General features: G+C 42.5%; 1 protein-coding gene across 3 annotated transcripts in view; it reads right to left on the minus strand.

Moving 5' to 3' along the window:
* The window catches only part of iffo2b (intermediate filament family orphan 2b), a 51,019-nt gene that overhangs the window by 14,263 nt on the left and 14,227 nt on the right, over window positions 1-22,529 (minus strand). For all 3 annotated transcript variants that reach the window (XM_079509508.1, XM_079509506.1, XM_079509507.1), the window contains exon 2: window positions 811-871. In XM_079509508.1, the coding sequence (XP_079365634.1) occupies window positions 811-871 (61 nt within the window). The remainder of the gene's footprint in view (window positions 1-810; window positions 872-22,529) is intronic.

Genomic DNA, 22,529 nt, shown 5'->3' on the forward strand with positions numbered 1-22,529 from the left:
TATAAATCGGGCAGCAGCTGACCTCGATGTCTGGTCTGTAATTCTCTGCAAGGCATCACATTAGACTGGGCTGTTGAACTGCTTGGGAGAATGGAAGTGGTGGTGGACAAAAAAGTACTCATATGTTTTACTTATAAGTAAAAGTATCAATACTGCAATGTAATGTAGAACTACTCCGGTAGTTCTACATTACTCGGGGCGGCTGCGGCTCAGGAGGTAGAGCAGGTCGTCCAATGATCCCTGGGTCGGCGGTTCGAATCCCGGCTCCTCCTGTCCACATGTCGAAGTGTCCTTGGGCAAGACACTGAACCCTACATTGCCTCCAATGAGTCGGTCGGTGTGAGCTCGCCACCATTGGTGTGTGAACGTGGGAAGTGAGGACGCTGGCACCGTTCGCCGCTTCACCTCATTATGAATGAATGAACCATTGTAAAGCGCTTTGAGCACGTGGAAAAACGCTATAAAAATGCAATTCATTATTATTAAGTAAAAGTCTGGAATTCAAAAATATACTTGAGTAAAAGTGCAAAAGTATTGGCATTAAAATGTACTTAAAAAGTACCCAAAGTAAAAGTACTCTTGTGCAGGATGTCCCATTTAAAGTTTTCAAATGTATAATAACTTTTGAAAATAGCAAAGCTCACAATGCGTCGCGTCACAATCCAAATCTCCAAAGTAACCAGTACACTAAAGTTTCAATATAACAGTACAATATTTGCCTCTGAGATGGAGTGGAGTAGAAGTATTACACCCACTGGAGTATGGTGTAACGTGGGAAGCGTGATTGATGTGGATTAGGTTTTAGCCTACCTCCTCCATGGTCTCCACCTTGGATTCCAACAGCTCTCGTCTGGACAGTTCCTCCTCCCATCTGCAACACACACAGACACAACCAACAGCATCAGCACTGCTAGCAGCAGAGAGTGTAAGGCTGAGCTCACACCTTTCATGCAATTCTCTGCTCGTTGGATGCTCGTTGGATGCATGTTGTGTTGTGTCATGGCCGCCCAATGCATTTCCAATGGAGGTCACATGGTTTGACCCAACATTGTGTTGTGTGAGGGGGAGGGGCGCAGTCGTCCGCCCCTCCCCCTCACACAACACAATGTTGGGTCAAACCATGTGACCTCCATTGGAAATGCATTGGGCCGCTGGGCGGCCATGACACAACACCCAACGAGCACAGAGAATTGCATGAAAGGTGTGAGCTCAGCCTTAGAGGGACAGGGGCTAAACATCCCGTTAAGAGGGCAATTTTGGACGAAAAATAGCAGTACATGAGACTTCGGGAAAAACAGCAATTCTCCTGAATGCTGCCTTCCGGGATGGCATGGAAAGGAGTGGCATTTTTGCATTTCTTTCACCATAGTAAATGCTGCTAGCCTGACACTCTGAATTTTCATTTTGTTTAACTTAATTATTCAGACTGAAAGCCCTCCCCACGGCAGCAGTTTATGGGATGGGTGTCGTCAAGGCGACAGTCTTCGGTGATTGGTTCATACCAACCAATCAGAATAGTAGGAAAGCAGATGACGTTGTTGTCAATCATGAGGCTATGGCTAACCCGTTTGCTAACCAAACAAACACAGCCAACGAGTGCTACTAGCATGTAAACAAAAGCGGTAAAATATAACGGATGATGATGTTTATAAAACCTCTCGTGTCTGTAAAGAAACTATTTATCATACGTCGATGTAATAGCCAGATTGATGCGGTCGTGAGTTACCGCAGTGGGGGCAGCCATGTTTGTTGTCTGACGCTGTTGAGTGACGGGGCTGATGGCCAATCAGCTGCTGCGTTCGGATTTTCGAACGACACTGATGCAGCCGTAGGCAGAGACTCCAGACCTGAATCGCCAGAACATATTTTAATGGGCGTGGCTAGCGATTCAGGGCTGGAGCCAGGCTAAAATGCTGCATTCGTGGTCTGGAAAGGGCAGTTGTTTTAACGGGTAAAAGGGCAGGGGCTGAAGCCCCCTTTGATGTCTACTGTATGTGTGCACGTCCCTGAGCAGCACGGTCTACGTACAGACTGATTTATCGACTTTGGACAATATATCTGCCATTGTTCGACTTTTCTGACGACATCGGTAATCTGCACAGATTGATGATGACACGTGTGCAGCAGCACATGTGTTGAGAACCCCTGATCTAGGGAACTCTCCATGGTTTTCACCAGAAGGACAATGTTCTGTCTTCATTTCTGACTTCAGCATGCCTCTCGTTTGGAATATTAACGATTCTAGAGAGACTTTAGCGTGACCAGCGTGAGGTAAGAATGGAAGATTCGAGCAGATATGACCTCGTTTGGTGGTGGGTGGGGCCCAATCAGACCAATTAGATTACCTCGTTTGGTGGTGGGTGGGGCCCAATCAGACCAATTAGATTACCTCGTTTGGTGGTGGGTGGGGCCCAATCAGACCAATTTGACACACCTGTGGCTATACTATATAGGTAGGCCTACGTACAGTAGGAAGCACACACAAACACTTTGCCTCTTCCTGGAGATGTGCTGTTCTGTTCTTTGGCTAAATAGAAGTGTATTTGTACGTCTCTAAATGTTTTGATGAATTGAACAAGGTGGACCGGACCTCTTATAAACAAATGTAATGCTTTATTGGGTCGTCCACTCACAGTTAACAGTCTTTGTATTGAGTTGTGCTTGAAATGTACTGTAATTCTGCAAACTGTTAATAAATACTTAAATCAATCAATCAATCAATCAATTGAAAAGAAAAGATTTGAGTTAAAAACGTTTGCTCTGAAAGAATATATTCAAAGATTTATATATATATTTATATATTAAAAAAATAGCAGACCTACAAGCTTGTAGATCTGCTATTTTTCAACAGCTAAAGCATAACATAATGCTTAAAACCCAAAAGGGGTTCCCGTCAGAATGGGTTAAAATCATAATTTCCATCATTCATCACTTAGCTGCCACCATTCAACACCATCGTGTCCTCTATCATCTGTACAAAGCCTGCTTGAATAAATATTATACAAGAGGTCGTGTCGAGGAAGCCATCTGATTGGTTGAAACAGCTTTCTAGACGTGCTTAAAACGACAGTATGTATAAGAACACCTAATCAAAACAAAGAAAGAAATCAGCTGCTCTGTTCTCCGAGAGCGCAGAAGACTGAGTTGCTAGTTTCTTGGGACATTTGTGATCGTAGTGGCTACATCTGTCATTAAAAAAGAATACGACTTTTTAGCGTTTTAGCACAGAGTGCCGCGCTACGAGCTTGTAGGTCTGCTATTTTAGAAAAATCGTGAAAATGTGGCGCAAACCTTTGAATATATATTATTTCAGAGTGAACGTTTTTGACTCATATCTTTTCTTCCGGGAGGTCTCTGGAACAATATATTTTCAGATGGGGGTCGGCAACCAATTATATATAATTCTGGGGGTCCTTGACATTAAATACTTTGAGAACCACTGACATAGAAACATATTTTTTTCAGAAAACTGTCAGGATTTAGAAGACATTTGTAGAATCGTCCTCAGGTCTAAATGGGTTTACAAAAAACAAACGGGATCAGTATCGAACCCAAACATCTGCCATTATTCAGGCCTCTGCGTTCGTATGACAACAGTATATCATAGAGCAGGGGTTCTCAACGTTTTTGGCCGGGGACCCCCGGAAATGCTTTGGCAATGTCTCGGGACCCCCGCCCCGCCCCCTCCCGACCCCCAATCTAAATTGACTGCTACAATAACCTTAAAACATTTTGGGCGGGAACCCCTTTTGGTGTTTTAAGCATTGTTATAATTTAGCTATTGAAAAATAGCAGATCTACAAGCTCATAGCGCGCCACCGAGTGGCGCGCTATGAGCTTGTAGGTCTGCTATTTTTGAAAAATCGTGAATAAAAAAAAAAAAATAATAATCTTTTTTTTTTTTTGGAAAATAATTTGGGGACCCCCTAAAAAAAAATTGCGACCCCCCGAGGGGTCGCGACCCACGGGTTGAGAACCCCTGTATAGAGCATGGAATGGCCTCTAGGGTGCCCCGAGACAGGGTAATGGTACTTTGCGGGACGGTATAATCTCAGCTCTGATTACACACTGCCCTTGACAATGCGGGCTCCCGCCCAGCTCCCACCCCGCTGACGCTCTTTTGTCTCCCCCTCCCTTTTGTCTGAAGTCCAAGAATGGAATTCCAGACCACCTTTTTTTTGAAAGAGGATCGGTTTCTCATGGGGTAGTCTTAACCCCTTTTGGTGTTAGCATTATGTTATGCCTTAGCTATTGAAAAATAGCAGATCTACAAGCTCATAGCGCGCCACCGAGTGGCGCGCTATGAGCTTGTAGGTCTGCTATTTTTGAAAAATCGAAGAACGACTGACATAGAAACATAGCTTTTTCAGAAAACTGTCAGGATGTAGAAGACATTTTTAGAATCTGATCTCAGGTCAAAATGGGTTAAAGGGACACTTCTCCCTTTTTTGAAAAAAAAAAAATGTTAATGACATTTAGAAGATTTAGAACACTTTCCTGGGGGTCTTTATGTGTGTAATATTTGGTTTTAGATATTTTAGATTTTAGCAGTGAGCCCAGTGTCTCTGATGTCATGGACACTGGGCTCACTTACTTCCTGGACTACATGTTGTCTCAGTAAGACAGCCCTCCCCCTATCCACAAGGAGGAGCAGTGCACCAAAGCATTATGGGAATTGTAGTCCAGGAAGGAAGTGAGCCCAGTGTCCATGACAAAATCTAAAATATCTAAAACCACATATTACACACATAAAGACCCCCAGGAAAGTGTTCTAAATCTTCTAAATGTCATTAACATATATTTTTTTGCAAAAAGGGTGTCCCTTTAAGGCAGAAACGGATCATTCTAGCTGTATAGGGTGGTTAACGCCGATTCAATAGCCCCCATGAGGGGTGGGGTCTCTTTGATTCAATAGCCTCCATGAGGGGTGGGGTCTCTTTGCCGCATAGCAGACCCTACTGTGTGGCTTTTCTTGACATTAATAACAGCCTCATTCATTTCTCATGCAGCGCTGGCTGGCTCCAGGGAAATCACTCATTTAGCAAAATCTTACAGACTCGAGCTCAGAATCCATAAATGAATAATAATGAATGAATGATTTTGTTCTTTTTCTTTTAAGGAATAGGTTTTGTATTTTAAATGCCTGGTCAAAAATCAGTTAAATCTCTGAATGTTTACTGAGGGGTTTAGGAGGTTGATAATCAAATACATACAATTGCCAGTGAACAGAAAAAAAGAGCATTATGGGCATGAGTAAAACGGCCTTTACTTTACTGTAAATTAGAACAAAGCTTCTATTCTCTGCTGACAGGTCATAGCACTACTTCCCTAGAGGTACTATCTATCTATCACACAAAGGCATTGCTTAATAATGACCACTGATAGAGACAGGCAGCATTTGTCAGCTTGGGACCAACGGGTCCCACAGTGTTGATTTCGTCGACTAAAACTAAGACGAAAAATGTTCGTCGACTATACCTTTTTCCACTGACAAACTAAATGAAAACTAAGCTATGATGACTAAAACTAAATATACTGACAATTTCATCAACAAATAAAAACTGGACTAAAATGTTAGGAAGGGACTAGTGGACCAGAGATCCAGTATAAGTCATTTTACAATTAGATCCATGCTGAAAATATAAGATCTACAAGGCTTGTAGATCGGCAATTTTCAGCAAGTGAAAGAATCAGTCATTACGACGGCATCGAGGCCTGCTCTTGTTCGACTAAATCAACTGTAGATTTAGTCGACTAAAATCGTATATTTAGTCCACTGAAACTAATACATTCCATTTGACTAAAACTAAATTAAAACTATTCAAGAGACTAATGACTAAAACTAAAATTGAAATGTGCTGCCAAAAACAACACTGCTATCACACAAAGGCATTGCGTAATAATGACCACTAATCAGGCAGCATTTGTCAGCTTGGGACCAACGGCGCCTATAATGGAGACCTGTCTGTTCCCATGGGGAACACTCACGTCCCGGACGACTCCCAAAAGAGAGTTTGAAGTTAAGAATGAATTCATTCGATAATAACATGAGGTCATCATCCACATCGTTATGGGCACCTGCATGACTGTGTTGAGCTGCTCTGAGACACATGGCTGGCTGTATCTAACGCAGTGGCAGAGTGGCACTGTGTGCGTGCGTGCGCGCGTGCCTGTGTATGTGCAGCCTTTCTATGTCAGTGGTTCTCAAACTTTTTCATTTCAAGGACCCCCAGAATTATCTGTATTTGGCCTCTGACCCCCATCTGAAAATATGTTGTTCCAGGTCCCTCCCAGAAGCAAAGCTATGAGTTAAAAATCGTTCACTGTGAAAGAATATATATTGAAAGATTTGCACACATTTCCACGAAAAGCAGATCTACAAGTACAAACTTGTAGATCTGCTATCTTTCAACAGCTAAAGTTTAAAAAAAATAATGGTTCAAGTGGTTTAAAGCTATGAGTTGACAAAGATGCGTTCTCAGCAGTGGTGGAAAAAGCACTCAATTGTTTTAAGTAAAAGTACCAATACTGCAATTTAGAAGTACTTTGTTACAAGTTAAATGTACTTGAGTGCAAAAGTATCGGCATCAAAATGTACTTAAAGTACTAAAAGTAAAAGTATTCATATTGCAGAATGTCCCATTTCACAAGTTCAAAAAGTGTACAAAATCTATTGAAAATAGCCGATCTAAAGTCGTTTCGTTTACATGTATGTTTGATTAAAATTCAATAAATGTAAATTGAAAAAAAAGAAAATAGCCAAGCTCACAATGCATCGCAACGCGACGCATTGTGAGCTTGTAGATCGGCTATTTTCAAATGGCCGAAATGTATATAGGGTTGAAGTGGTTAATATTGTTTTCTAATCAAAAGTACACATTTTGCCTCTGAGATGTAGTGGAGTGGAAGTACAAGTACTGAAAATTGGAAATACTCAAGTAAAGTACAAATACCTCAAAATTGTACTTAAGTACATTGACTTCACCATGGGAACAGATACGGGGCTAGCATGTTGGTATTATCACCAGCAGCGTCCACTAGCTAGCATAACGTGGGGTAAACAACAACGTGCGTCACTAGCCCATTTCGACCTGAGGACGATTCTACAAATGTCTTCTAAATCCTGACAGTTTTCTTGAAAAACCCTATGTTTCTATGCCGGTCGTTCTCATACATTTTCATGTCAAGAACCCCCAAAGATATATGTAATTGGCCGCCGACCCCCATCTGAAAATATGTAGTTCCAGCCAGGGAACCCTCCAGAAGCAAGGATTTGAGCTAAAAACGTTAAAAACGAATATATATTCAAAGATTTTCACGATTTTTCAAAAATGGCAGACCTACAAGTTCGTAGCATATAAAGCATAACATAACGCTTTAAAACACCAACAGGGGTTCCCGCCCAGAGTGGGCTAGAGATCCGCCTCGGACCACAAAACTCTGCCTTTTGTTCCCATTCAGAAGCCACTGAATGCATACTGTCTAATTAGAGGAGAAGTATTCCTTGGCAGGCTCTGCAGGGCAGGCAGGCTTGGCTTCACGCGGTGATTGAAGCCTTGTTCGTTCTCAACAAAAAATGCTGCCAGTGCTGCATTTTGCCTCGACCACAAACACTGCCTGCCTGCCTGCCTGCCTGCTGCAGGACTCTCTGAGGTCAGCAGAGTCCACAACTGCATCGCATATCCTCTGCAGACAGAATTAAACAGTGGGTCACTCACTCGCAGCATCTGCCAGTCTGCCTGCAATCTCTATCTACCATGCTGGAGGCACATGGGTGCGTCTCTTCCTTTCAAGCTAATGGACAAAGCGGTGGGAAGGGGTGCAGAGTACAGCGATATTACTATATCAACACAGTGATAGAAAGCGGTCTTGATTAAATATCACCCTCCCCGCCCTTATACCCAAACCCCCCAGAGCGCGGGTGGCTGGCCAACATGGAAGCCACCAAAAAAAGCGGAAAGCAACTGCAGGCGCGTGGTTTTTGCCCTGTGCATGTAGCACGAAAAACCCTGTGCAGCTGGGGTTTAACGTGAGGAGCGCTTATTTTCACCTGATGGTGAGGAGTTACAACTTACACACTGGAAGGACATAAAACGCATGTGGAGGAACACCTTAATTCCTCCCAATTCCACTCCCTGCTGCAGAACAGGTGCAACGACCAACCTGTAGTAGCCGCTACAGAATCCTGGGTTTTTCGTTGTTGGACCGACTAGCATTTCAACTGGCAAGTTAATATAAATCTTGACGGCATCTTGGATGGTGTTTTTTTTTCTTTTCATTACTAGAATAAAGTACCCTTCGGGTGTATGGCTCCATCCTAACTGAATGTCCCCTCATATCACCCCTTAAAAGAGGAAGTAACCGGTGCTTGCAGCAACTGGCCTTGTTTTTGTCGACTAAAACTAAGACGAAAAATGTTCGTCGACTACCTTTTTTCACAGACAAAAACTAAATGGAAACTAAATGAAAACTAAGCTATGATGACTAAAACTATGACAATTTCGTCAACAAATAAAAACTACACTAAAATGATAGGAAGTGACTTTTGGCCATTGAATCCAGTATAAGTCTTTTTACACTTGGTTGCATGCTGAAAATAGCAGATCTACAAGCCGATCTACAAGCTCACAACGCGTCGCGCTATGACGCGTTGTGAGCTTGTAGATCGGCTATTTTCAGCAAGTGTAAAATCAGTCATTACGATGGCATCAAGGCCCGACAAAAAAACATTTTAGTCAACTAAATCAACTGTATATTTAGTCGACTAAAACTAGACTAACACTAAGACATTCCTGGTGACTAAAATGTGACTAAAACTAAAGGAAAACTATTCAAAAAGCTAAAACTAAAATCAAATATTGCTGCCAAAAACAACACTGCTCCCCTGCCTGCTTCACACACGGCCATCTGTGTTTGTTGGGAGCGCTCAGCGAGGTCAGAGACAACGCAGTCTCTTATCGAACCACAGTCTCCACGCTAGTGGAATGGCAGAAATAAAACCATTGTTGGGGGAAGCTATACAATTGTGATTCTTCTGATACCTGCCACACACAGACGGAACGCAGTAACTACAGTGCACGGCTGCACGCACACAGTAGTCTAAATAAAGATGACAATACAGCACTTGAGAAGGTATTCTAATCTGGCCTTTATTGCCATGAAGCCACGGCACCTCTCCCAAAGGTTTTGCTAGTGTATAGCTTTGGTTTGAGTCAGTCAAAGGAACAGAACCCGAGTCTTAACAAGGACAAAGGCAGCAGGAGGCTCGGAGCCCGACTGTGTCACCCACACCCTCACTTCACACAGGTGTGATTTTTTTCCCCGAGAGAGCTGGGGCTGGAGGCGGGGGTGGGGATCAGGGCAAATCAAATAAGGTCTGACCTTGAGGTTATTGTTGTCTACTCAGCACGGATAGACCCTATAGCAGTCAGCCAGCCAGCCAGCAGCCTCATGGGTCATGCCACCCCCCCCCCCCCCTCCCCTCCCCTCCCCTCCCCCCTCACAGTTCTTTGTGTCAGTGTTGTGTTCGTCGACTAATACTAAGACGAAAAATGTTCGTCGACTACCTTTTTTCACTGACCGAAAACTGAATAAAAACGAAATGAAAACTAAGCTATGACGACTAAACCTAGCTAAGACTAAAGATATTGACAATTTCGTCAACAAATAAAAAACTAGACTAAAATGTTAGGAAGGGACTAGTGGACAAGAGATCCAGTACAAGTAATTTTACACTTGGTTGCATGCTGACAATAGCCGATCTACAAGCTCACAACGCATCGCGTTGTACTTGTGAGCTTGTAGATCGGCAAAATACATTTTAGTCGACTAGATTTAGTCGACTAAAATCGACTATGATATTTAGTCGACTAAAACTAGACTAACACTAAAACATTCCAGGTGACTAAAATATGACTAAAACTAAATGAAGTTTTATTCCAAAGACTATGACTTAAAAACTAAAATAGAAATTTGCTGCCAAAAACAACACTGCTATGCAGGCTGTTCACTGCATCCATGGTGTGTTGTTGCTCATTAGCACTCCACACATGTCTGACTCTCTGTGGACCTTATAGATCACACCACCTCCCCCCGGCCTCGACCGTGGCGTCCAATCAATGTCCTCCCAGTCTGAGATATTGCCTACTTACTTCCTTTTGGCTCACAATTCATGTTCCCCCTCTCTTTTAACCTCTGTGTCATCGTGGACGTTTCCTATAAAGCACCTATATAACACCCTTCCTTCCCAGCCCAGAGCATACCCTAATTTGTTGGTATACAGGTCTGGAAGGTTGATGATTACGATCGAAAGCCTCTTCTTGCATGCCTGCCATATACATGCATGTATGTAGGCCAGGGGATAGAGAATGCGTTCGTGGAGAAGGCTGGCAATATAATATATGTATATATACAATACATATACATGCATACTGTATCGAGTTCCATCGGAGATATCATGTGCTCTGGTTGTGATTTATTATGGGCTGTCGGTGTAAACTCCCAGATCCTTAACGGGTCCATTTTGGATCCATTTGTACACTCTTCGGAGTTCAATTAACACCAAGGATTTCACTGTGCATGCAGTATACTGTAGCTGCAAGGGCTTCATGTCCCACATGTAGCCCTGATATATTGATTGGACCTAGATCTGTCAGCATGGAACATTAACAGCCCCTGATTTTCTTTGAATGACTTGGTGCAATTCATTATGATGCTGATGTTCAAATAACTACGTTATTTCTTTTCGCCTCTTATTGAAGGAATCAAATCTGCTGTCAAATTCCTACGCAATTCCAATTCCAGGGACCGCCGCCCCATTTCTAGCACATGAGAATTGACTTTATGAGTGAGATGAAGAAGGGTGTGGTCTGTTTTCCCCGTCACGGGGTGAATTAAAACATGTTTATTGTCAGTTATGAGCGACTAGGGCTTTTCATCCGGAGGAACAACCACACCTCAAAATATTCCGAATAGGCACAGTCCATAAATCATTTTTATCCCTTTTATTATCAGGTGACCAGTCATATCGTCTATGAATCATCTACAAATGACTATTTGAGCACTGCGATTTTAGTATCAGAGGGTGAAGTGAGGGGCGCTCTTATCATCATACATCATCATGCATCATCTCATACTGGCCAATCAGAATGCCTGTTGCCACAAATTTACGTCATATTTGGTGGACATTTGGGGACAAGGTGATGTAAATTTGTCAATGGGATTTAATGTTTGTGTTGTGGACATTTGACCTAATGTCTCCTGTCATTGTCGATGGCAAATATGAGACACGTGGAGACAAGATGATGTTAATTTTCCCTTCATTGTCAATGGGATTTAATGTTTGTGTTGTGGACATTTTTGGGGACAAAAACTGTATAAGGGACTAGCGTAACCTGACTCCGCCAGATGGGGCAGCAGGGAGGAACACAGTGTACTCTCTGCTGCCCCATCTGGCGGAGTCAGGTTAGGACTAGCGGCCCTCAAAGACAAACAAACAAAAAACCCAAGATATACATTATATCAAACAACGTGCCTGCAATATTTGGACTCCTACATTAGTGTCCTGAGAAAACAGCAGCACTAAACCAAAAATAACCAAAGATAAGATCTTGTAGATCTGTGCTGTTTCCTGCCCGTATGGCGGAACCCTCGTTTTGATAATAAGGTGGTTGGTGTGCAAATGGAACTCCGGCTATTCCCCAGGCCCAGACATACCACTCAGAGCAGCGAGTGCTTGTTGGCAAGGGGCTGCTGCTGGAATGCTATTGTTGTGCACACCAAAAATGGACCAGGAATAAGTCAGCTTGACATGAGATGCTTCATATTTTTTCTGCTTCAGTGTCTGCAGTGCAGCATCAGCTTATTTCATTTTTGTAACTCAGTCAGTACACTGAAATAACCTTGTACCGCACTGGTACATACATCGGTAGAAGAACCACTGCTTGAACTTGAGTTAACTCCTGTTTTTCTTTGAGGGGCGATGCCCAGCTTTTAGTGCATGGTGTGCAAACACAAACTTTGTCCTACACAAACATTAAATCCCATTGACAATGAATGGACAATTTTGAGTGTTCGTGAAAACACAAACATTGCGTAACACAAACACCGAAGACAAAAGTGAGGACGCAACTTGTGATTGGTCGGAATGAGATGATGTATGACAGGGTTCCCCAATTAATTTTCCTCAAGGGCCATATTTTGACTAGGGTACCAGGCTGGGGGCCGAGTCCGCACGCACAAGGTCGAGGTCTTGCCCTGAAAATTCATTTTCAGGGCAAGACCCCATTTGAAAAGGATGCCCAGTTTGACATGCATAGGCTACTGACCCCCATTTAATGCCATTTATATCTGGGAACCCTGATGTATGATGATGTACGATGATGAGAGCGCCCATCACTTCACACAGGTGTGATTTTTCTTCATATATTTTGTACAAAAAATAGAAAAAATAGCCGATCTAGTACAAGCTCAGAATGTTTTGTAGATCATAACTTTGGCAAACCAACCAGGAAAAAGTCTGGACGGACACCAATGTTGACCACAGTGCAGAAGACTTAAAAGAGTATTCAGTGATTTGGGTGATTTGGAAAACCCCCCGGTCTGCCTCGGTAACAAGATCTGCACATGCACGTATTACATTGGGGGGGGGGACGCAACAGGCCAACATTTATCATTTCATTGTCAATGGCATTTAATACAGTTTGTGTTGCCACAAAATGCAGATTTGTTCAGACACATATGACGTAAATTCCCCTTTCATTGTCAATGGCAAATGTGACACGTGTTGTGACGAAAAGCTGTATGGGGCTAGTGCCCCCATGTCTCTTCCATCCGTCCACCTGCCTGCTTCCCTACTTCATCTTCCAGCCCCATTATATTATACACACACGTGTCCTCCATCGGCCTTTCGCTCCGGCATTCTCGTGTTCATGAACGCGTGCCACGACACCGTGCCATGTGACCTGCAACAGATCCACACAGAGACTAATTCCTGGCTCACTTGATCCTGAAGTGTAAACTGTACATATATATCTCTACTGTCGGGAGGAAACCTCATAACTCCAAAATGTTCATTTTTCAGGAAATTAAGAACTCCCTCTCCCATGAGAGGGGGAGAGGTGGTGGAGTAAGTTGCTTTAGCAGACATTTTGAGGGTCCAATGAGTTAAGAGGTTTTGTCCAAAGCACTTTTTACTACTTCCCATGGGTTCAATATTTTCGAAACAACACAGTAAAGGGTGTTCAATAGCACTGATTTATGCAAAAAAAAATCTATAACCTCAAAAATTGAGTTATGAGGTTTCCTCCCGTCAGCAACGATTACAGTAAGGGCTTGGCGGGCCGGGGTCATCATTGCTCACTGCCTGGTGACCCTATCTCTCCTATCTTATACCACTGAGTCCACACGCAGACCAGGCAGTCTTAAATATAGACCTTCTGCTCTCCCAGACGGGACAGGAACACTGCAGACACCACAAGGCCTCCGGGGAGGAGGAACAAACTGGAGTTGCTAAGTGACCAAAGACATTTTTTTTTGGGTATACAGTTACTACTGGTTTAAAGTTAATATGTGCGTGTGTGTTTGTGTGTGTGTTAGGTTTGAAACAGGTGGTGAAAAACAACCATGCTGTTTCCGTGCTCATACCCAGACACCCAGCCAGCCAGCGACACACATAGCTCCATAAGGGAGTGGTTGCACCACTCAAAAAGTACTCATTATGCAGAAGGTCCTGTTTCTCAAGTTTTTCAAATGTCATCAGTGCCCATACCCGAGGCGGGGTTGGCGAACGGCCTTTCTGTGTGGAATTTGCATGTTCTCCCCGTGTCCCCTAGGGTAGGTACCCTCACAAAAACATGCAGTAATCCTGGTCTCTAAAACTACCTCCCCCTGGCCAGCCGGGGCACTTGATGGAGGGGAAAGGAACTGGTCGGAATAATGTGTTCCTTCCACGCGCTACGTCCGGCCGGGGAACCCCCCCCCCTGTCAGGTGAAAAGAAGCAGCTTGGACTCCTCATGCATAGAAGGAAGCATGAGGTCAGTCCGCTTCCCCCCCAGGTTGGCAGAGGAATTGTAGCGCCCAGGATTACATTAGATAATTGACACTGGGTGAACAAATGGGTTACAAAATGATGGGATAAAAAAGAAAAAAAATCTAATGTATGAAATATTTATAGTGGTTTTGTAATAATAATATTAAAAATCTTTACTTAATAGTTAACCTTCCTTTCCACCACTGTTTTGAACCATACAGCGAGGGAGGAATCCTTCAACTGCTGCTGTCTAGTGTCAAGACAGAAAATGTCGCACTGACATTTCGTTACAGCCACGTGTTAAGTCAATCTAGAATGTTCTTTTTGTGAGTGCCTCTTGGACTCGTGGCACATATTAAACAACCTACAGTGTGCATAACATGTGTTAGTTATTGAGCTATAGTATAATGGTGTAGTTCAATTAATACTATCAATATGTAAATGTTGAATCCACCCTAACCCACCCCTTTTTCCCCCTCACTGTATATGTTTCTTTTCCTTTTTTACCTCCTTTATGATGAATTCCTGTTCTGTTCTTTGGCTATATAGAAGGACCCTCTTGTAAACAAGTGTAATGCTTTATTGGGTCGTCCACTCACAGTTAACAGTCTTTGTATTGAGTTGTGCTTGAAATGTACTGTACTTTTGCAAACTGTTAATACAAATTTCAATCAATCAATCAAATCAATCAATAAAGAAAGGTGTGACTCATGGCAACTGCTGCCTGCTGATAATATTTCTATACAACACTTCACATTACTAGGTAATAATCTATAATACTATGACATATTTGACTAGCCTGGTGCCTTTTGTCGACATGTGTTCACATCAGTGTTGTTTTCGTCGACTAAAACTAAGACGAAAAATGTTCGACTACCTTTTTACACTGACAAAAACTAAATGAAAACTAAGCTATAATGTCTAAAACTAAGACTAAAAGTCGATTTTGTCAACAAATTAACTAAACTAAAATGTTAGGAAGGGACTAGTGGACAAGAGATCCAGTATAAGTCATGTTACACTTGGTTGCATGCTGAAAATAGCAGATCTACAAGCTCACAACGCGTTGTAGATCAGCTATTTTCAGTAACTGTAAAATCAGTCATTACGACAGCATCAAGGCCTGCCAAACACACATTTTAGTCGACTAAATCAACTGTAGATTTAGTCGACAAAAATCTTATGATATTTAGTCAACTAAAACTAGACATTCCAGGTGACTAAAATGTGACTAAAACTAAATGAGAAGAGACTATGACTAAAACTAAAATAGAAATTTGCTGCCAAAAACAACACTGATTCACATTTATAGCACATATATATCTGTACATGTTATACGGTATGCAAGTTCACCCACTGTATTGAAGTCCCCGTATAGTAAAGTAACAGTACATTTAAACCCTTCAAAAAGACATATAGCTAGCTGAACCGGCTACGGTAGAACTTCAAACAAACCTATTTGCGTGACAGCGTATAATGACATTGAAAAGGACAAGCAACTGGTAGGGTGTGTGTGTGTGTGTGTGTGTGTGTGTGTGTGTGTGTGTGTGTGTGTGTGTGTGTGTGTGTGTGTGTGTGTGTGTGTGTGTGTGTGTGTGTGTGTGTGTAGGTCGCAAGGATACTGTAACAGTGTGTAACCTATAGGGAACTCAAGATTTGTTTATCAATGCGTGTGTATACAAAACATATGGAGTTGAACCATTTCACATTGCATAACAGGACACTTTGTGCACTGTGCTTGTCCTTTGTGAATGTTTCCCATGCATAACGTTCTGTTCTTTCTGTGGCATGTTTAAGAACCACTTGCCCATTATAAGTGATGGGAAATTATGGTTGTGGTTATGGTTTTGAAGTAGGGCTTATGCTTCTTTGATGCATGTTTGGAAGAGACTTCCGAGGAGTGGGAGGAGGTGAACTTGACGGTATTGGAAAACGTCACTCGGTGTGTGCTTGACGTGCACTCTTCTTAAACACAGCTCACGCAACAGTGCTTGACGTGCACTCTTCTTAAACACAGTTCACGCAACAGCGATTAGTCTTTTACTGTGTGTGTTCAGGATGCCACTCCTACAGGTGCAAACAGTTAATAGAAAGTAGAAACCTCAACAAACACATGTCTCATGTCATAGGCTGGTCATCATGACAAATGAGCACGCTAGTCTCCATAATGCTATTAGTACATCCTGGCTAACAACAAACAAAGACACATAGCGACAGGTTCACTTCAGACAGAAACATGCATGAACATGATGAAACCAGTGGTGTAAAGTAACTAAGTACTTTTACTTAAGTACTGTACTTAAGTACAATTTTCACTTTTTTAAATTTTTCCACTAGCCAAAATCTGTTACTTTGGCAATTTTGATTAGAAAACAGTAACCACTTCCACCCTATACATTTCGTCCATTTAAAAATAGTGCATCTACAAGCTCACAATGCGTCGCAAGCTTGTAGATCTGCTATTTTCAATAAAATTTGGACACATTTTGAACTTGTGAAATGGCACATTCTGCACAATGAGTACTTTTACTTTTAGTACATTTTGATGCTGATACATTTGTACTTTTACTCAAGTACATTTTTAAATCCGTACTTGTAACAAAGTAGTTCTAAATTGCAGTATTGGTACTTTTACTTAAATAAAACAATTGAGTACTTTTTCCACCACTGGATGAAACTGAAGCCCACATTGGACACTATTCATGCTCCAGTCGCCTTTTGAATGAATGCAGGTGATCTTTTTCTTTTTTTTTTGCCTGCGTTGTATTCATCAAAGTCTCCATCCGGTTTCGTATAAGGGCTGGTATAGCAGCTCCCGTATGTTGACAGACAGAGTGCCGGAGCTCGAGGTTGGAGCCAACGAACGTGACAATAAATCTACAGTAATCCTACAGTATATATGCCCTGTCGTGGCCCCACAAACACCATGACCAACCACGTTGCCTGAACACATTACCTTACAATACCCACAATAGGGCTGCGTGCGTGTGTGCGTGCGTGCGTGCGTGTGTGCGTGCGTCTTTAGGCACACTGTGCAAACATATTTATCTAATCATTGTCCTTCCTTTCTGTACTGTAACAGCACAGTAACTGTACTGTCAAGTTTGCCTCTGCCAGACCCCTCATGTGCAAGACAAAGCTTAAGGTGTGCCCATGTAAAGTGTGATCAAAAGAACATCCCGAAATAAAAGATAATGGGTTTCAAGTCAACTCATATAATTGTTGTATAGCCATTTCTACAAAGCCTGCAGGGACACGTGAAGTTGGCACACATGCTGCAATGTTGGCAACATTCTGAACCTAATGATTTGTTTTTGTTTTTCAACTGTTGTTGGCATGATTCTGACAGCAGAGAGAGCAGACTGTCTGGGTTTTTCCAGCCGTACAGAGAGGATCTCACGATTACACAATCACACCTGAAGAGTGTGATTTCATGATAAGGTCAAGAAGAATTCTTACATGTACTTAAGTACTTACAGTACAAAAGCCATTGCTTTTTCTTGCTAGTTACTCTTCATAACACAAGACCACTCACTGTGCAACAAAGAAATTGTATCTGACTATGAAAGTCAGTAATAAACGTATTAACACCTTGAACCATAGGGGGCGGTAGGTGGCCAGGTGCCAGTGAAATGTGCGACATAAGCAGAGAAGAAGAAGAAGCATTATCCGGCCGACCCGGACGTGATTGTCCTCCATCGCCTATTATTATGGTTAGCACGACCTCAAATTAATGTACATTAATTTAGAACATGTTTAATGTTCCCATCATCCTACTTTAAACTTGACCAGGGGTTGGCTCTGTTCTTGGCCTGCTCTTTTTCCCCCCTTTACACCAAATCTCTTCGCCAAAAATAGCCAATCTTCGCGCTCACAACGCATCACATTGAGAAACCTTGTGAGCTTGTATAGGTCAGCTATTTTCAGCTAGTTTCAAGTGGTTAATGTAGTAGTAGTACTACCAAAAACAAACCCTGGCATTAACACATACAGCACATGAGCATTCATCTATTGTCTGCTTATTATACCGGCTGAAACAGAAGGAGGGAGGGGAGGGGAGGAAAGCTATACGTTTTCCCCTCTGGGGGTCTGCAGCTCCAATCCACCCACCCTGCAAAACGACCCCACCCCACATCCTCCTATACAGTCTGAGCATGCATGCTAAGTACAGTAGCATGCTGCTGTCTGTTGTTACAGTGTGTTCCCCCATCCCTCCCTGTGCTGCTGCTGCTGCTATCATTTCCTGCAGTTCACATTGTAGCACTGTTATAATAGCTCTGTGGCCGCTGCTTATTGATTCAACATACAATGAGCTCATTCAAGACAGACAGACAGACAGACAGACAGACAGACAGACAGACAGACAGACAGACAGACAGACAGACAGACAGACAGACACCTACACTGTCGCCCGGAGGCGGCAGAGCAGTTAAGGTTACAGCTTACATTTAAGTATGAGAAGAAGAAAACAGTACAAGGCAAAAGAAAGACAAGATGCATAAAAAGCAGAGCAACAGCAAACAAGGCTAAACCCCCCCCCCCCCCCCCCCCCCCCCCCAAAAAAAACATAGAGTAAAACACTGTTCAGAGAACAACAGTCAAACTTATTTGAAATAAGTGGTAATAATCTCTTGTGCTATAGCTCACAAATGGTGGGGGTTTTTTTAGACGTTATTTAACACCTCAATGCATTTCATGTGTACGAGGACAATTGTGACTAAATCTGACAGGGAATCATAACTTCAAATTGACATATTGGTTGTTCAGTTTGACCCACCAGTTTTGGAGATATGGCTTTAATGTCTTGCAGAAAACAGCGAGTTGAGAAAACAGGCTTGAAAGGTTTACTTCTGTGGTCTCTAACATTACACCTAGCTACATGTTTAAGCATTTATTTCATATTTGCATGTCTTCTGTGGTCTCTAACATAACACCTAGCTACATGTTTAAGCATTTATTTCATATTTACATGTCGATTTCAGCTCTGACACTTATTTCAGACATGCTCTAGTATGTAAAGAGTCTGCCTGTGCTATTAACTCATTTTTGAGGAAAAAAAGGTTTTCTCCTCCGGTGAAAAGCTGGAGTTTGCGCGATGGCAGGCTCTCAGTCAAATCTGGTCACACTTGTTCTTGTACATGCATCACGAAAACATGCTGCATGTACAGGCCTCGTTAGGGTGGAGAAGAGATGCCTTATTATTATGGAAGACGTTCCCTTTTGACGTGAGATTTAGCTGTTTAGGGGCGTGTCGTGATGAATCCTTCTTTTCTATTCAGTGGTTTGTCATGGTCATTACCTCTCCTATAGCTGCCACTCCCACTTGTCATCACCTCATTCCCTTCACCTGGCTTTCCCTGTTTGTTTTTTGTTTATTCTGCCATTGAGTTCTGTGTCGTGATTGTGTGTTTCCACCTGTTCTGAGACATTAACTGTCACAGGGTGTGCGTGCGTGCGTGTGTGTGTGTGTGTGCGTGCGTGCGTGCGTGCGTGCGTGTGTGTATGTGCATTCAAACCAAGGGAAAAGCATGATTGCTCTGGGCTCAATCTCATGGTACATCCCTATTGTGATCTAAGCACACACACACACACACACACACACACACACACACACACACACCTGTGTAAAGAGATATTTTACTGTAATCTCTACAGCTTCATTCCCTGAAGTGACGTCAGAGTTTTTGTTAGTTAGTAACAGCACCACATTTCAAATCTTCTTTTAAATAATTAATTTCTCCCCTCAGCAATATTGTAAATACTTTCGTTTCTTGGTTGTTGTTTTTTTTTTGTCTTTGTTTTTTTCTTTTTGTCTGCCCACTCTTTCTTCTTTTTCTCCTTCTGAAATGTACACTCTGAAGCGATACTGCCCTTTGCCCCTGTTAAGTGTTGACTTGATGCCATATGTAGTCCTGAAGAAAGCAAGGATGTTACAGAGACACTGGAGATGGAGTCACTTGGAGGGGGGAGGGAGGGAAGAGGGGTGAGAAAAAAAATCCTGGGAACTGCACTTGTGTCCTATGTATACATAGAAATGCTGTTATTGTACTGCTTTTTCCAAATAAAATAAATATTATAAAAATAATAATAATTCATTTATTTTCATTCTGGCCTGATGATGAAATGCAAGGTAAACAACAATGCTAGCAGTGACATCATGACGATTACATAAATGTACCTCCAGTATTTTTGGCACATTGTAAAGATGATGTAAAGAGGCTGCAGAAATGAAACAAAACAAGCAACGATGAGCAATGCAGGGATGCACGTGTGAAAAGGCTAGCATGACAAGTCTACACACATGGAGGCCAACTTGATCTGCTAACTGCTAGGCTTCACGGCAATTTGTTGTGGAAACACCAAAATCACCAAAAACATCCATTATTTTCGGTGCTCGACACAAGTTGTAAAACAAAGTATGAACTAGAAAAAGTGCCCTTCTGGGCACAGGTCTCTACCAGGAGGATAGGAGTGTGTGTGATGTTTGGCAAAATGTTTAGGAGTGATATAAACATGTTTGTTTGTTTTTTGCAAAATAAATCTTCATTTTGTTGAGGAAATGCAGAGCCAGATCACTCATAGCATCTCTGAGGATAGAATTCTGGATGAGCAGGACATGTGCAGCATTTTGTACAAAACGGGCCACTCCTGAAGACTTTGGAAGGCAATCTTAGCCAATCAGTGTAGAATCTGAGAAATCAAACAGACTCGTCTTGATCACATGACTACAGAGATCATGTATACCGATTTGCATGAGATTTGGATGAAATCTGTGCGACTAATATAAACAATGTGTTTTGCAGAAATCGGCCTCATGGTGGCGCTATAACCGGCAGATGTGGAGGGATGCAGGGAAAATGTTTTTCCATGGCCTCTAGTGCGCATACAAAGTTGTACACAGATCGATGCAGTTATAGGTCAAAACAGGAATTGCCCTGTTATAGCGCCACCATGAGGCTGGTTTGGAAAATAAATTGTGTCATGTCGTCCTCAGCCTAGTGGAAATGTGCGTGTATAATTTCACGGAAATTGCACACTGTGTTTGTGATTTGTGGCATTTTGTTCGAAACGGACCAATCATGTGAGCTTTGGAAGCGAATCTTAGCCAATCAGGAAGGAAGATGGGAAATGGCGCAGATCCGTGTTGATCACATGACTATGGAGATAGTGTATACCGAATTGTGTGATGTATGGATAAAATGTGTACGAGTAATCTACAGAAATGTGTTTTGCCTAAATCAGCCTCATGGTGGCGCTATAACAGGCCGTTGAGGAATATTTGGGGCAGAGGTTCGTCGTTGGCATCCAGAGAATGTGTGTGCAAAGTTTGGCATGGATCGGGCCAACGGTGCCGGAGATTAGCTGGTAACAGACGGACGGAAGGAAGGAAGGAAGGACGGACGGAAGGACGGACGGACGCACACACACACACACGGACGGAGTGCAAAACATACTCTCTCCCCATGCCTTCGGCCTGGTGGAGACAATTAGCCATTAACAGTTCTACTGCGTAACCCGCGTTCCCCGCTATTTAATCCATGTCGGTGCTGAGTAATACGCTAAACCCGCTATTTGTTTAATGTGTTTAATTTGCCGTTTTTTAATAATTAAAAAGAACGAGCGGATTTGTCGCGGACCTGGTGACGAGGCCGTCGCGTTATGATGACGAAACCGGAAATCATGGGCTGCTAGGGCTTCTGGGAAAATGAGTTCAATGCAAGTGAACGGGCGGTAAACCATGGGACTATTTTCCGCTGGATTTTCGCCGATCAAAGCTGCAAATACTTCAGCGTTATGCTCCAAAGGTAATAGATCAATCCTGGCAGCCTAGATAGGATGGCTAGATTAATCTAAGCCTCCGAAAGTGTTAATGAAAACACTGTCACAGGCACTGTCACAGGCACTGAGGGCCACACATTATAATCCACAAAACTAGCGTAATTTATATTGTTGACCTTGATTTCTACAGCAACCTTCGTTCAACGTTGACCCCTCTGTCACATGGAACTATGGTTTTGTGCTGCCGTAGTGATACTGGACATAAAACATAGTATAGTGTGACAGAGGGTTCAAAGTTGAACGAAAGTTGCGCTATATGGTAGAAAATCTAGAAATGGGTCAACAACACAAATGATGCTAGTTTTGTTGATTGTTGAATGCGTGGCCCCCGTGCAGACCCCCACCACTAATGACCGGAACTACTTAATATTCACCAAATCCAGACCAGAACTCCCACTACTACGGGCAATCAATTAATACCTTTGCAACCACTATATGAATGGAATGTATTTCATACAGCTTTAAGTCAAATCAATCGGAACTAACCCTTTCTCATACTGTTTTCTGAAGTAGGGATGCAAGGATATAATTAGATTTGATCTTTCATTATGAATAGAAACTGAATTTCTACCAGTATCCTCTATGATGACTCCAACCAGTGTTGTTTTTGGCAGCAAATTTTGATCTTAAGTTTTAGTCACAGTCTCTTGAATAGTTTTC

The sequence above is a fragment of the Electrona antarctica genome (assembly GCF_951216825.1).
Source record: "Electrona antarctica genome assembly, chromosome: 9".
Taxonomy (NCBI): Eukaryota; Metazoa; Chordata; class Actinopteri; order Myctophiformes; family Myctophidae; genus Electrona; species Electrona antarctica.